The following is a 16,322-nucleotide window of genomic DNA, read 5'->3' as shown; positions in this document are numbered from 1 at the left end:
TACATATATATCTGTCAGCAAGTACTGTAGTGGTATATGATAAAGGCGTCCCCTGGTATATTGGGACTGTAGTGGTATATGATAAAGGCGTCCCCTGGTATATTGGGACTGTAGTGGTATATGATAAAGGCGTCCCCTGGTATATTGGGACTCTATAATGAAGCGTCCTGGTATATTGGGATGTAAATGATAAAGGCGTCCCCTGGTATATTGGGACTGTAGTGGTATATGATAAAGGCGTCCCCTGGTATATTGGGACTGTAGTGGTATATGATAAAGGCGTCCCCTGGTATATTGGGACTGTAGTGGTATATGATAAAGGCGTCCCCTGGTATATTGGACTGTAGTGGTATATGATAAAGGCGTCCCCTGGTATATTGGGACTGTAGTGGTATATATGATAAAGGCTGTCCCCTGGTATAGTGGTGTGGTATATGAGGCGTCCCCTGGTATATTGGTACTGTAGTGGCATATGATAAAGGCGTCCCCTGGTATATTGGGACTGTAGTGGCATATGTTATAGGACTCGTGTGGTATTGAGGTCCACATCGGGTATCTAACGTCACGTTTACCCGTTGTTAAATAAAAGAATATTCGTTTCTGACGTGTGGAGGTTCACCCAGAGGACTGAAGAACACACACCGACCTATTTTGACTCTACAGTGCCGGTGAGAAGTCCCTGTAGCGGCTAGTCTTATTCCATGCTGTAGCTCTGTGTGTGTGTGTGTGTGTGTGTGTGTGTGTATAATTGTTACAGATACGGCAATATAATAGCAGCACTCTTCCTTCCTTCATTCACCTGATGGCTCTGTTTTCCCGCCACCTTTGATGTGTCCCGAGAGAGAGAGAGAGAGAGAGAGAGAGAGAGAGTTATGTTGCAAGTGTTGAGGTCACGTCTCCTCCAGGGCCTTTACAATGGTACTGGAGATTACACACACACACACACACCCTCTCTTTCTCCCTCTCTCGTCTCTCCCTCCACCACCTCTAGGAATTGGATTTCAAGGCGTTAAACTAATTAAGTACTTCCATAATAACACAAAACACAACAAAATCGCACCTCAGAAACCCATTATTAGGGAGTACTGGAATTACCATTGAAAAAAAAAGTCATTAAAATCTTTTAAGTGTCATTACGACCACTAATTACCCCGCAATCGAATCGTGGACTGAAGTCTCTGAATCCGCACGCTTAAAATCCCAAAGACGGAGATTTTGGAGGCCCTGTAAATAGCCAGCAGTCGACAACACACACACACACAAATACTTCCTAAGGCTAATTTCTTCCGGGTTAAGTTTCCACGTTAAGCAACACAAAATAATGTGGATTTTCTCTTCTTTTTTTTTTTTGTGTCTGAAAATTATGCTAGGACCGACGTATACACAGCTACACCTATACACAGCTACACCTATACACAGCTACACCTATACACAGCTACACCTACTCACAGCTACACCTATACACAGCTACACCTACACACGCCTACACCTACACACGCCCACACCTACACACGCCTACACCTACACACGCTCACACCAACATAGAACATCATATCCTGCCCAGCTGAACGTATTAATTTAAATCCTGGGTCAGAGTGTCGTAATCCTTGTCATTATTCTTGTTAATTACTTTAGAAATAACTTATATGTTTGTTCTTTTTTTATAAACGCTTCTCGACCGGTGAGACTAAATTCTGTTTTGTTTCACTCCCAGAATAAACTTGTTACTGACCAATTCCCTGATGAAAAGTTATTTGAACAAAGTCAAAACATCAGAGAGTAACCTTGATATTCGTGTTTTTTCTCGATTTCACTCAAAAAAACTCACACCAGAGGGAATTATGAACAAGGCTGAACTCTGAACCAAATTGAACAACTTTTTAACCAATCAGAGTGTACTGTACTAGTATGATGACCACCTGAAGATTACCTCGCCTAGTTTATTTCACCTGTTAATTAAATCACATTAACCCTACCTATAAACATTAACTCTACCTATAAACATTAACTCCACCTATAAACATTAACTCTACCTATAAACATTAACTCTACCTATAAACATTAACTCTACCTATAAACATTAACTCTACCTATAAACATTAACTCTACCTATAAACATTAACTCTACCTATAAACATTAACTCTACCTATAAACATTAACTCTACCTATAAACATTAACTCTACCTATAAACATTAACTCTACCTATAAACATTAAATCTACCTATAAACATTAACTCTACCTATAAACATTAACTCTACCTATAAACATTAACTCTACCTATAAACATTAACTCTACCTATAAACATTAACTCTACCTATAAACATTAACTCTACCTATAAACATTAACTCTACCTATAAACATTAACTCTACCTATAAACATTAACTCTACCTATAAACATTAACTCTACCTATAAACATTAACTCTACCTATAAACATTAACTCTACCTATAAACATTAACTCTACCTATAAACATTAACTCTAAACAGGGTGGTCTCCAAAAAATATGTAAACATCTTGAAGGAGCTGCAGCTTATTAGGTATTAATTAGCGTCATCATTAAGTTGTCATGATACAGCAGGTAAATGTAACTCTTTTAAAATAATCGACGTCATTATATGCTCCACTGATACATAGATAACGGAGTAAAAAAAAAATCCAATTAATTGATGATATGGTTGATTGATGCTCCTACCTTCTCTGTCCAGGTATAGCCCCACATAGGTACAGGAAAAACAATATGTCCTGTTATTCCCCCGCCCCAACCAGGAACTTTGAGACTTATGAACCTGTTAATCCGAGACGACACACGAACCAACACGGATTCATTATTTTAAAGTCTTACGTTACCTCATAGAACGGTTATAGCATTTAGTCGTGGATTTCAGGTTTTTCCTCACTATCTTAGGTGTAACGTGTTCTGTCTAGTAACATACATACATACATACATACATACATACATACATACATACATACATACATACATACATACAGTACATACATACAGACATTATTTTCCTTTTCTTAATTTTTTTAATGTGTGTGGTTGTGGGAAACATTTCTTCAAGACGTTTTCCTTGGAGGATATTCTGGGCAGGAGAACTAGAGACAAAAACAGAGAATTTAAGTTACATGTGAAGTTTGTATAAGAGAGGAGGTTTTTTTTACACGCTTTTATTTTAGTCTTTGGTGGGTTTTTTCTTTTCTGTTGTGTTTCTTATTTTCTATTTTTTTCAGTCTATCACTCTTCTCTCTAGCTCTCCCCTCATTCTCTCTCCCTCACTTACTCTCTCTCACTCTCTCTCCCTCACTCTCCCTCACTCACTTTCTCTCCCTCACTCTCCCTCACTCTCCCTCACTCTCTTTCCCTCACTCACTCTCCCTCACCCACTCTCCCACAGGTGTCGTGGATCAGAAGGAGAGATTACCACCTGCTTACAGTTGGCTCCCAGACCTACAGCAGTGACAGCAGGTTCCAGGTCCGCTACATTAAGCAGGAGAATGTGAGTACCACTAGCCTGTAGGGCAGGGCAGGGCAAGGCAGGGCAAGGCAGGGCAGGGCAAGGCAGGGCAGGGTAGAGGGTGGGAGGGTAGGGTAAGGGTAGAGGCAAGGTGAGGGGTGGGAGCAGGGTGGGTGGGAGTGGGGGAAGGGTGGGAGGAGGGAGGGTAGGAGTAGGGTAGGTGTGTGTGGGGTAGGTAGGGTAGGGGTGGGGAGGCAGGTGAGGTAGGGTAGGGGTGGGGAGTGGTAGGGTAGGGTAGGGTAGGGTATTATATAAACAGTATTAATTGATATTTCTCTGTCTTAGATGAGTTGAGAGATAAAACTCATTGAGATGTGAGCTTCAATATCTCTCAAGAGACTGTGAGAGACGATTTACATCCACTCAAGTCAGCTGGGGAGATAAAAAAAGAAAAACAAAAAAGAAAGACTTGGGAGAGAATTTGCAATAATATTTTGTTTTCTTGAAGATTGCAACGTCGTTCTCAATTGCAAGTGTAAGATTTGTGATTGCACGATTTCGTTTTTGTTTTGTTTTCATCTGTGGGTGGAGAGGGGTGGAGAGGGGAGGGGAGGAAGGTTGAGGAGATGAGAGGGAAAGAGAGGGGAAGGATGGTGGAAGGTATTGATGTGTCTAGTTGGAGTACACCAAACACACACACACACACACACACACACACACACACACATCGTAACTATGTAAGTAAAACCTGTTCTCTCTCTCTCTCTCTCTCTCTCTCTCTCGTGAGATCTACACAGTTTGCAAGCTATGCAGTATATTGCAATATCCGGTACAGTTAGTAGACAGTTGCAACTTGGGAGAATTTGTTAATACTATAAAGTTTTCTAGTAAGTGTGTGTGTGTGTGTGTGTGTGTGTGTGTGTGTGTGTGTGTGTGTGTGTGTGTGTGTGTGTGTGTGTGTGTGTGTGTGTGGTAGAAAGGAAAAGAACAGAATACATTATGATATAAAGTAGAGAGAGAGAGAGAGAGAGAGAGATTTACCATTATGTGTAAGATTCAGTTGAGGTGCTTAACATGGCACTGACTTGTACAGAGCCATGTTTCTCTCTCTCTCTCTCTCTCTCTCTCTCTGGCCTCTGGTCTCTTCCTGGCCTCACGTCTCTCCTTAGCCTCACGTGGTCTCTCCTTAGCCTCACGTGGTCTCTTCCTGGCCTCACGTGGTCTCTCCCTAGCCTCACGTGGTCTCTCTCCTCGTGGTCTCTCCTCCTCACGTGGTCTCTCCCCTAGCCTCACGTGGTCTCTACCTGGCCTCACGTGGTCTCTTCCTGGCCTCACGTGGTCTCTCCTGGCCTCACGTGGCCTCACGTGGTCTCTTCCTGGCCTCACGGTCTCTATCTCTCCCACAGGACTGGCAGCTACACATCCGCTACGTGCAAGTGAGAGATGACGGCGTGTACAGTGTCAGGTCTCCTCCCACCCCCGTCAGCCTCCTGTCTACCCTACACGTCTTAGGTGAGTTCCTCCCCCGTCAGCCTCCTGTCTACCCTACACGCCTTAGGTGAGTTCCCCCTCAGCCTCCTGTCTACCTACACGCCTTAGGTCCCCGTCAGCCTCCTGTCTACCCCACACACCTTAGGTGAGTTCCCCCCGTCAGCCTCCTGTCTACCCTACGTCCCCCGTCAGCCTCCTGTCTACCCTACACGTCCCTCCGTCAGCCTCTGTTTACCCTACACGTCTTAGGTGAGTTTCCCCCCGTCAGCTTCCTGTCTACCCTACACGTCCCTCCGTCAGCCTCCTGTCTACCCTACACGTCCCTCCGTCAGCCTCCTGTTTACCCTACACGTCCCTCGTCATCCTCTTGTCTGCCCTATTCGTCTTAGGTTAGGTTATTAATAAGAGCCAAACGTATACACAAGAGACCCCTCCCCTCCCTGTTGTCTGGCGTGAACCCTGGTTGATGGAGTCTGCTGGTGGGCGTAAGAGGAACGTTTGCTGGCCAACCTTCCTGAATATGAATGAATGGAGGGCGGAGAGGGAGGGAGAGGCAGGGAGAAGAGGTAGGAAGGAAGAATTGTGAAAGAGGATTAGGAGGAGAGAGGAAAGGCAGGTTAATGTAGGGTAGGGAGGGAGGGAAGGATGGTATTGAGGGAGAATTGTGAAAGAGGTTAGGAAGGGGTGATGGATAGGGTAGGAGGAGGGAGAGGAAGAAGGAAAGGAAGAAGGAGGCAAGGAAAGCTGGTAACGAGAGAGGGTAGGTAGTGAGGATGATGGATGGGATAGGAGATGAAGGGAGGGGGGGAGGGAGGGAGGGAGGTGAGGGATGGGCAAGAGAAGGATGAAAGTGAGAAGTGTGAGGGGCTGGAGAAGAATGGAGATTGACGAGAAAGAGAGATAAAAGGTTAGTGAATGAGATAAGAGAGGTTGGGCAAAGTGGATGAAATAGTGGTGAGAGAGGGAGGGAGAGAAGGAAGAAGGGAGAGGGACAGGGAAAGGGGGAGGAGAAGGAACAGAAGTAGGGAGAGAAATAAGAGGAGATTACAGACAGTGATGGGAGGAGAACAAGAGGGGGAGATAAGCTGAGTAATGGGAAGGGATAAAGGAAGAGGAAAGATGAGTGGGAAGGAAAGGTTAGATTAGGTTAGGTTAGGTAGTAGATAAGTGAAATACAGCTGAACAAACTCCTAACTCAAATATTATCCTTCTACCTGAACTAACATCCCGTACACCTGACTTACCTTAGAGCAAATCTCACTGTTCTCAGCTCAGGTCACCGCTCTCTCTCTGTCGTCATGTTATAACAAATATATATAACAGAATCTAACAACTTTATTTACAATATTATTTTTCCATCTTTTCCAAATATTTACCTGACGGACTTACCAAACTCCAGACAGCTGACAGACATAGGTAACTGACAGACATAGGTAACTGACAGACATATAGCTGGTTGTTTGATATTGTTTTATATACGTGACAGCCTGAATGAAAGACCGACGAGGCGAGAAGATAAGTGTTTAAACCCCCTGGCAGCTCAACCAAGCGGCAGAAATGTGATGACGCTTAAAATTCACTTGTTTTGTGATGTTGACAGATGTGGTGGTGGAGTAGGGAGGTGGAAGAAGAGGTAGAACCGGGAGGAAGAGTGGGATAAAGGAAGGAGGAAGAGGGGAATAGAATGAGGAGGAAGAGTAGGTTGAAGGAGGAGGAGAAAGACGGGATGAAAGGAGGAAGAAGAGCAGGTAGGATGGAGAGACGACGAAGAAGAAGAGGGGATAGGGTGGATAAAGGGAATGGCACACGGATGGCAGAGAGTCAGATACACTCATTTGAATCAGAAAATAATGTCCGTGTGTTTGTAAATTGTCAAAGCTCACTCGAAAATATATCTGATGGAGACAGACGTAATGTTTTCCCAATGTTTGTACACCTGTCATGTTGTTTGGTGGTACAAGTGATATATGGGAACTGTATATGACGTGTTTGGTTTAGGTACGTGTGTGTGTGTGTGTGTGTGTGTGTGTGTGTGTGTGTGTGTGTGTGTCCTTACCTGTAGCTCGTTAGGGTTGATATATAATTAACACTATAACCTAAATTATACCACACATTACGGTTAATTTTATATAATTCTTAATAATGTAGGGTTAAGCACACTCAGCGAAGTATAAATACCAATTCATCTGTTCCTCTGTGTATATGCAGAAGTGATAATTAGTTAGGCAGTTTGTGAGAGTAAACGCTCACTGGCTGTCACCATTGTTTTCAAAATTGCTTACTGTAATAAATGGCTTTGTAGATCGTGGTTATGGTCGACGAGGTATTATACGCTGTTATAGAACGAGTGCTGTTATTGCTGTTGCTGAAATTAATACAATAATTTCTTTTTCTTTTTTCGCGATTGTTGAAAGTAATACATTTATTGCGCTTGATGTGGAAGTTTTTTAGGTGAGGAAAGTGAATTTAATTGCATTCGTATCCCCTTGAGAATCATATGGTGGATATGAATATAAGTCACGTCAACATAACACTTATAAAAGATACATTTTTGTGTATTTATTCACTTATTCTTAATTTATTTATTATTTATCTTTAAATTTATTTATTTTGTTAAACAGGAGAGACAGCCAAGTGTTTACTATTGATTCTTCCATCAGTGTTTACTCATGTGCCTTGGTGTTTACCTTGACCCAAATATTGTACTGGAATTCCCATGTACCATTCCCATGTTATGAAAGTATTTTATTCAATATTTTCCGATCTCAAATTGGGGTTGACTTCTTCTCCTAGTACAGTCACGGAAAAAAGTCCTAACAGTCCTCCTTCCCAAACACGAACCCTGAGACTCATGAACCTGTGAATCCGAGACATGACACATAGATGGCATACTATGTGATGTCTCGGATTCACAAGTTCATGAGTCTCAGGGTTTGTGTTTGGGAAGGAGGACTGTTAGGACTTTTCCCCCTATGACTGTACAGTACATTTGGGCCTCGAACCCAACACAGACAAGATGTGGTTCCAGAGGACATCTACTGAGCCGCCACCTCCAGCTGTTGACCGACGAGTGCTGCTGTAAATGTCTCACTTGTTTATGTCGGGGAGATAAATTCTGTGAGGTTTTTCCTGTTGTTGTGGTGATGGTGGCGGTGAAAATAACTCTATGTTTATAATATTTGTCTTGTTGGTGAAGATAATTTTGTCTTTTTTAACGTTTGGAAAATTGATTCAAGTGGTGGTGAAAACAGTTATTTTCTTATTTTAGGTGAAATTAACTTAATCCTTATTGTTTTTGTTGGTGATACTAACTTCTACTTTTAAATTGAAGATGAAAGTAAGTTTATTATTGTTGTTGACAGAGGCGACGTCAGAGATCCTGGGAGGTCCTGAGAAGTACATGACGGTGGGCAGTTCGCTGAGACTCGTGTGTGTACTGAGAGACAACACACAACCACCCACCTACGTCTTCTGGTACCACAACCACCACATGATCAACTACCACGCCACCAGGGAGGTAAGTCTGTCATGGGGGTACATCTGTCATGGGGTACGTCTGTCATGGGGGTACATCTGTCATGGGGTACGTCTGTCATGGGGTACATCTGTTATGGGGTACGTCTGTCATGGGGTACATCTGTTATGGGGTACGTCTATTATGGGGTACGATGCATGGGGGTACGTCTGTTATAGGGTACGTCTGTTATGGGCATGTCTCTGTCATGGGGTACATCTGTCATGGGGTACGCCTGTCATGGGGCATCTGTCATGGGGTACGTCTGTCATGGGGTACGCCTGTCATGGGGGCACATCTGTCATGGGGTACGTCTGTTATAGGGGTACATCTGTTATGGGTACATCTGCTACGTCTGTTATGGGGTACATCTGTCATCGTCTGTTATGGGGTACATCTGTCATGGGGTACGTCTGTCATGGGGTCATGGGGTACATCATCTGTTATGGGGTACATCTGTCATGGGGTACGTCTGTTATGGGGTACATCTGTCATGGGGTACGTCTGTTATGGGGTACATCTGTCATTCTACCAGGTTCTCGCATCTTCCATTCGACCACCAGTACCACAGAGGTGATTACGTAGGTAGGGAGAGGTAGAGAATCTAACTCGTCCATACATACTATCGCCTTTATTCACAGTAGCCATTAATGCTAATACCTCCGTCAGATCACCTCCCCCACAGGTAACTCATTAACATATATTGTCTTAATTGGTTTTCTTTACAGGTGAGATAAGGTTGAGAATATCATTATCGTTATTATTATCATCATTATTTTACATCCACGTCTACCGTGATTCACCCACGGTCTCCCATGATTCATCTACGTCTCCCATGATTCATCTACGTCTCCCATGATTCATCCACGTCACCCATGGTTCACCCACGTCTCCCATGATTCACCCACGTCTCCCATGATTCACCCAAGTCTCCCATGAATCACCTGCTCTCCCATGATTAGCGAAGCCTTGAATATTCAGACTCATTCCATAGTTTCCTTGGCGTGACGTCAGGAGGTGAACTTTGCCCTATCATAGTTCAGTGAGTTTGACCCAGCAACTGTCGTGTTCGCGTCTGGTTCCACACATTTCTCATGAGCCCAGTACTGACGGGGCCCATTGAGCTGAGGTTTAGGTCAATCCTAACTGGTACGGTCAAAGTCACTTGGAAAACTCAGGAGATTAAACCATTATCATCAAGGGGTTAAACCATCACCATTAAGGGGTTAAACCATCACCATTAAGGGGTTAAGCCATCACCATCAAAGGGTTAAACCATCACCATTAAGGGGTTAAACCATCACCATTAAGGGGTTAAGCCATCACCATCAAGGGGTTAAACCATCACCATTAAGGGGTTAAACCATCACCATTAAGGGGTTAAACCATCACCATTAAACCATCAAAAATAAGGGATAACAGTGATGAAACAGAGACCACGAATAATGGCGATACAGTAACAGCAATAATTCCCTTTATTTTTCTTCTCAGGTTTCATATACGTTCTTGCAGCTCCCGTTTTTATGTGGTATTATGAATCCAGAATCCGGATTTGCCATTTTTTCGCCTGAAGCTATTTAGAGGAAGAGGGAGGGCGAGAGAAAGAGCGAAGGAGAGAGAGAAAAAAAGAGAGAAAGCGAGAGAAAGAGGGGGAGAAAGAAAGATAGGAGAGAGAAAGCGAGATAGAGTTTAAGCTATAACACAGTCTTAGGGTATTTCCCCCACTTTTGGAGCGGTTATCTCCTCGTCATAGATGCAGTGAGCCAGGTGAATGTGTTCTCATATCTCCATTTTGAGGGAAATTTTAACTCGCAGTCTTTTGAACATCCGACACCTGGGTTATATTTTTTAACGCAGTTGCACATAAACGAAAATGGAAACTGGAATAAAAAGGGAAATAAATTCTTTTCACGGAAGGTAAAGGGAAACAGGACTATCCATTGATCCTTTCATCTCTTATCAGATAAAAGTATGTTCCTATGTACCGTCGACGCAAATGTTGAGGGTCCGTAGTCCATGTGAAGTTTACCCATCACTCAAGTCAACACACGGTGCACGATTCACATGTACCGGGTAACAACCAGGAATAAAGATGGACTATTCTTCCTTTTATCTGCTAGTATATTTCTTTAGGACTGATGATGATGTTTACACGCTAGCCGGGGTGATTGAGCCGTGTGAAATTTCATCTCGGGTTAAAAATTAATTAACATTTCACCTGTACCGAAGACCTTACGAAAAAAAATGATAAATTCATTTTCATTTAAAGCAATTTGTTTTAAAAGTTTGAGTTGATGTTTCTGTTGTTGTTGGAGTACAAATTCCATGTGACATTTAGCAGGTAACAAAGTACTAACAATTCACCTGTACCGGGGAACTCACAAGGAAAAAGATTTTAAACATAGAGGTGTCTGGTCCACCTTTCTCTGCCTGCTGAAACATTACCATACGAACGTCTGTGTTAAAGGCAGCGGTGGAGTCTGTGTCCTGCCCTTGACTCTCTCCTTGGTGAAGCTCTCTGCTGTGTCCACACTTAACCCCAGGGTACAGGATGACCTTACATCACCTCCCCTAATTTCATTCTTCCTCTCTCTCTCTCTCAGGACGTGTGTTTGTGCTGTGAAAGCTTTACTTACTTAGAAGAAGACAAAAGGTTCTCTGCGTGTGAACCGTTGCATATATATTATTTTTTTCTTCTCGTGTTTCTCAGTTGGTGGTGGAGGCTGGAGGGAACAGTCGACCTATTGTTGGTAGTTGACGTCTGTACCTGTGTCACGTTGTCTGGTAGATGAAGTCAAGCCACCGTGTTCCCTTCAGTATACTCTCCCTTCAGTATACTCTCCCTTCAGTATACTCTCCCTTCAGTATACTCTCCCTTCAGTATACTCCCCCTTCAGTATACTCTCCCTTCAGTATACTCTCCTTTCAGTATACTCTCCCTTCAGTATACTCTCCCTTCAGTATACTCTCCCTTCAGTATACTCTCCCTTCAGTATACTCTCCCTTCAGTATACTCTCCCTTCAGTATACTCCCCCTTCAGTATACTCCCCCTTCAGTATACTCCCCTTTCAGTATACTCTCCCTTCAGTATACTCCCCCTTCAGTATACTCTCCCTTCAGTATACTCTCCCTTCCTGGTAATCCACTCCAGCTTCCTCCTCTCAATACTTAAATGAAGCGTAAACTGATTAATTGACTGACTGACTGACTGACTGATTGACTGACTGACTGACTGACTGGTCATTTCAGCAGTGCTTCATCAACTCCTGTTAATTAAGTGACAGTTCATTATAGCATTAAGTACCTCCATTTAATTGATGGTTCATTAACGATACTAATTATATCCAGTTAAGTAAGTGACTGTTCATTAACTGTATCACTTAGAGCCAGTCTAATAAACAGAGCTTCACTTAATCACCTGTAGGGCTTGTACAACTGTAAATTAACTGTACTGCTTTTGTTTTTTCTTTACCTCTCTCTCTCTCTCTCTCTCTCTCTCTCTCTCTCTCTCTCTCTCTCTCTCTCTCTCTCTCTCTCTCTCTCTCTCTCTCTCTCTCTCCGTGTCCTGAGGGAAAGAGACTCGACACATAATAAACAATTAGTTGGAGGAAGAAAAAGAGAGAGATAAGGAGGGAGAAAGAGAAATATAGGTAGAGAAAGAAGGGGGAAGAGAGATTGGGAAAGAGAGAGAGGGAGAGAGAGTGAGATAGGCAGGAAGAGAGAGAGAGAGAGAGAAGTCAGGCAGGTGGAAACTCAGCAGTGGAATGAGGAGTCATGGTCACCATTACCCAGGAAGACGAGAGAGGCTTTTAAGTGAGAGACAGAGAACAAGTGACAGCAGAAAGACAGAGACAACAGGAGATAACAGAGAGACAGAGAAAGAACGGGAAACAGCAGACAGAGAGAGACAGAGAGACATAAAGAGACAGAGAGAGACAGAGAGAGGTGCCAAGAAGCGAAACATGACAAGACGTCGCTCTCAGATAGAAGACAAGAATGCTCTGAAGGTGTGGGCGACCAACTGAGGATAATGTAGGATAATGAAGGAAGGAGGATAATGAGGGAAGGATAATGAAGGAAAGGAGGATAATGAGAGGAAGAAGGATAATGAAGGAGAGGAGGATAATGAAGGAAGGAGGATAATGAGGGAAGGAAGGATAATGAAGGAAGGAGGATAATGAAGGAAGGAGGATAATGAGGGAAGGATAATGAAGGAAAGGAGGATAATGAAGGAAGGAAGGATAATGAGGGAAGGAAGGATAATGAAGAAAGGATAATGAAGGAAGGATAATGAGGGAAGGATAATGAAGGAAGGATACTGAGGGAAGGATAATGAAGGAAAGGAGGATAATGAGAGGGGGATAATGAAGGAGAGGAGGATAATGAAGGAAGGATAATGAGAGGAGAATAATGGAGGAAAGGAGGAAAATAAGTGAAGGAAAATGAAACAATGATACTATGAAATATTGAAAGATAACACTGATTATTATTATTATTGTGTCATCATCATCATCATCGTCATCATCATCATCATCATCATCATCGTCCCCTTGTACTTATCACCACTCTATCACCACTCTAGGTCCGTGTGGAGAATAACAGAGGTCTGAGTGTGTTATTTCTGAGCAACGTGCGACCAGCGGACTCCGGAAACTACACCTGTGCCCCATCCAACGCTCGCCCCGCCCATATCCACATACAGGTGTTAAAAGGTGAGCTTCAGGTGTTGAGTCACGTATGTTGAATGTTACAGGTGTTGAATGTTGAGTTACAAGTGTTAAAATATGTTACAGGTGTTGAATGTTGAGTCACGTGTATTGAATGTTGGGTTTCAAGTGTTGAATGTTGAGTTACGGGTGTTGAATGATGAGTCACAGGTGTTGAAAGATGAGTCACAGGTGTCGAAAGGTGGACCATAGGTGTCGGAGAGTTAATTACAGGTGTTTAAATGTGTGTTACAGGTGTGTGTGTGTACTAAATCCCTTTGACTATTAATGGCACCACAACGACCTTCATCCTGATTCATGTTAGCATCAGTAGTCCATCCTTAACAACAAGTCGACGTGAAACTATAGATCCTGTACAAAACAGAAAGTGAAATTAAAAAAAAAAAGCTTGAAAGAAAGTTTGTCTTTTACATTCAAGCTTTCTTCCTTTCTCTTCTTTCTTTTTTATATCCTAAACCTGGACTAACTTTCACTTTTACCCGAAAGAGAAAAAACTTGACTCCTGTGGTTGTTTGTTTTGTTTTTCGTGAGATTGTTTATATTGTGTGTGTGTGTGTGTGTGTGTGTGTGTGTGTGTGTGTGTGTGTGTCTGTCTGTCTGTCTTTGTATGTGTCTGTCTGTCTGTCTGTCTGTTTTTCTATCTAGGAGATGTTGAGAATGTGTGTTAAATCCTGTCACTCATCACTTAACTGTCAGTCAGTCAGTCAGTCAGTCAATATCATTGCTGTTTTCATTCATATTATTGATTTCCTCCTCCTCTCCTCCTCTCCTCTCCTATCCTCCTTCCTCTCCTCTCCTCCTCCTCCTCCTCTCCTCTCCTCCTCCCCTCCTCCACCTCCTCCTCCTCCTCCTCCTCTCCTCCTCTCTCCTCTCCTCCTCTCCTCCTCTGTCTCCTCCTCAACAGTCTCAGCTTATATTTATTTTCTCTTTTTGCCCTCAATTTACATATTTTTTTCTTGGGCCGAGACTGTCGCTTCCAGCCGTCATAGTTCTGTACGATCTTTGCTTTATTTTCTCACGATCCTGTTTATTTTCCTACGACCTTGTTTATTTTCCCACGACCTTGTTTATTTTCCTAATGATCTTGTTTATTTTCCTAATGATCTTGCTTATTTTCCCATGATCTTGTTTATTTTCCCACGCTCTTGTTGGCCTTTCTCCCACGCTCTGCTTATTTTCCACGCTTCTTTTTCCCACGATCTTGTTTATTTTCCCACGCTCTTGTTTATTTTCCCACGCTCTTTTTTTCTCACGATCCTGTTTATTTTCCCACGATCTTGTTTATTTTCCCACGATCTTGTTTATTTTCCCACGCTCTTTTTTTTCCCACTATCTTGTTTATTTTCCGATGGCAACAGGCGATCTCACTGCAGGCGGGGCTACGGAGGACTAGGGTAGTGTGAGGTGGTGAGGAATGGGGGGTGTGTTGGGGGCGTTGAGGGTGTTGGGGGGTGTTGGGGGGTGAGGGTAGTGGTAGCGGTGGTGATGGTGGTGGGGATGATGATGGTGGTAATGGTGGTGGGGATGATGATGGTGGTGGTGATGGTGTTGAGGGTGATACTGGTGATGGTGGTAAGGGTGGTGTTGGTGATGATAATGGTGATGAATGTGATAATAATAATGATATTGATAATGATTCATATATATTCACCTAATGTACAGTATATATAGTCATTTATTTATTATAATCAAAACGTTGTAGAATGATAAACAAATTCCTGTAAACAGAAGAACATCAATGAAGTGAAAACCTATACAAATTAATTCCAGAATTTGTTGGCTTTAGTAATAATAAAGTAAACTACAAGAACACAATGACAAAATGAGTTATTCAAGAAGAAAGTCATTTAGAATTAGTTGAGTTTGAGATACAACAAAAACAATTATATAAACTTGTTTCAGATGAGTTGTGTGTCATAATAACTGCTGCTAATAATTTGTTGCGTGTGAGGAGATTAATAAGGAGAAGAAGTAGTGACAGATTTAATCTTTCTACTGTGATGTGTTAGGAGTGAGTGACCAAACACATCATTGAGTTACGAGGGTGTCCAAGGAGTGACTGACTGACTTACAGACTGTCCAACCTTTCAGAGTGTGTGTGTGTGTGTGTGTGTGTGTGTGTGTGTGTGTGTGTGTGTGTTTGAGAAAGAGAGAGTGAGACACAGAGAGAAAGAAAGAGAGAGAGAGAAGAGAGGAAGAAAGAGAGAGAAAGAGAGAGAAAGAGAGAGAGACAGAAAGAGACACACAGGGAGAAAGAGAGAGAGACAGAAAGAGACACACAGAGAGAAAGAGAGAGAGAGAGGAAGGTAAACATTTATCCCCCACTCACACCTTCACCACCTTGCAGTTCTCACCTGTAAAACACCTAACGCTGTCTCCCCTATCAGGAGGTGAGACGCCGGCAGCTATTCATTCATCGGCGGGGATCCACACTACCTCCTTACCTCTCCTCCTCACTCTCCTCATTTGTGTGGCCTCCAGGTACCTCCCCCAGGCCTCCAACACTAAGGTAAGTCCTCCGTAATTATCTCAGTACGTCAAAATACCAATGGATGCCTTAGAATTGATACCCAGGTGCCCCATGCCTTGGTATCTCAGGTTTCGCAGCCTCCGTGCCCCATATCCAGGTACCTAATCCAGATACCAACATCTTCAGTATCTCTGGATCATAAGTGACCCTTTAGATAATAGACAGAGTATCAACACCTCTTCCTCTTCCTCCTATTTCTCCTCTTCTTCTACCTCCTGCTCCTCCTCTTCCTCCTCCTCCTCGTTCTCCTCCTCCCCCTCCTCTTCCGCGGTAGAGTGTGGTTTAGCGACGGTCCAAGAGCTCTCAATGCGCCTTAAAACACTATTGCTAGGATTCAGGGAAGCATGACGAGATCAAAATGTGTCGTCATGAAAGCAGCTGACATAGAGAACCAGCCCGCGATCGAGGAAAGTTTAAATTGCTGGGTTGTGCTGGGAATGGACGAGAGAATGAGGGAGGGAGAGGGAAAGGAGAGTGGAAGATGGAAGGAGGGATAGGGAGAGGGAGGTGGGCAAGGAAGGGAGACGATAGAGGGGACGGAACGTGAGGGGGGGAGAGGATAGGGAGGGAGGGAGGAGGAGGAAGGAGGAAAAG

General features: G+C 43.2%; 1 protein-coding gene across 2 annotated transcripts in view; it reads left to right on the top strand.

Annotated features, from left to right (window-relative positions):
- The window catches only part of LOC121853625 (protein turtle homolog B-like), a 50,583-nt gene that overhangs the window by 29,291 nt on the left and 4,970 nt on the right, over nucleotides 1-16,322 (top strand). For both annotated transcript variants that reach the window (XM_042347884.1, XM_042347883.1), the window contains exons 4-8: nucleotides 3,406-3,507; nucleotides 4,872-4,977; nucleotides 8,319-8,473; nucleotides 13,054-13,183; nucleotides 15,586-15,707. In XM_042347884.1, the coding sequence (XP_042203818.1) occupies nucleotides 3,406-3,507; nucleotides 4,872-4,977; nucleotides 8,319-8,473; nucleotides 13,054-13,183; nucleotides 15,586-15,707 (615 nt within the window). The remainder of the gene's footprint in view (nucleotides 1-3,405; nucleotides 3,508-4,871; nucleotides 4,978-8,318; nucleotides 8,474-13,053; nucleotides 13,184-15,585; nucleotides 15,708-16,322) is intronic.

The sequence above is a fragment of the Homarus americanus genome, unplaced genomic scaffold (assembly GCF_018991925.1).
Source record: "Homarus americanus isolate GMGI-L3 unplaced genomic scaffold, GMGI_Hamer_2.0 scaffold4896, whole genome shotgun sequence".
Classification (NCBI taxonomy): domain Eukaryota; kingdom Metazoa; phylum Arthropoda; class Malacostraca; order Decapoda; family Nephropidae; genus Homarus; species Homarus americanus.
This window is presented reverse-complemented; position numbering and strand designations above follow the sequence as displayed.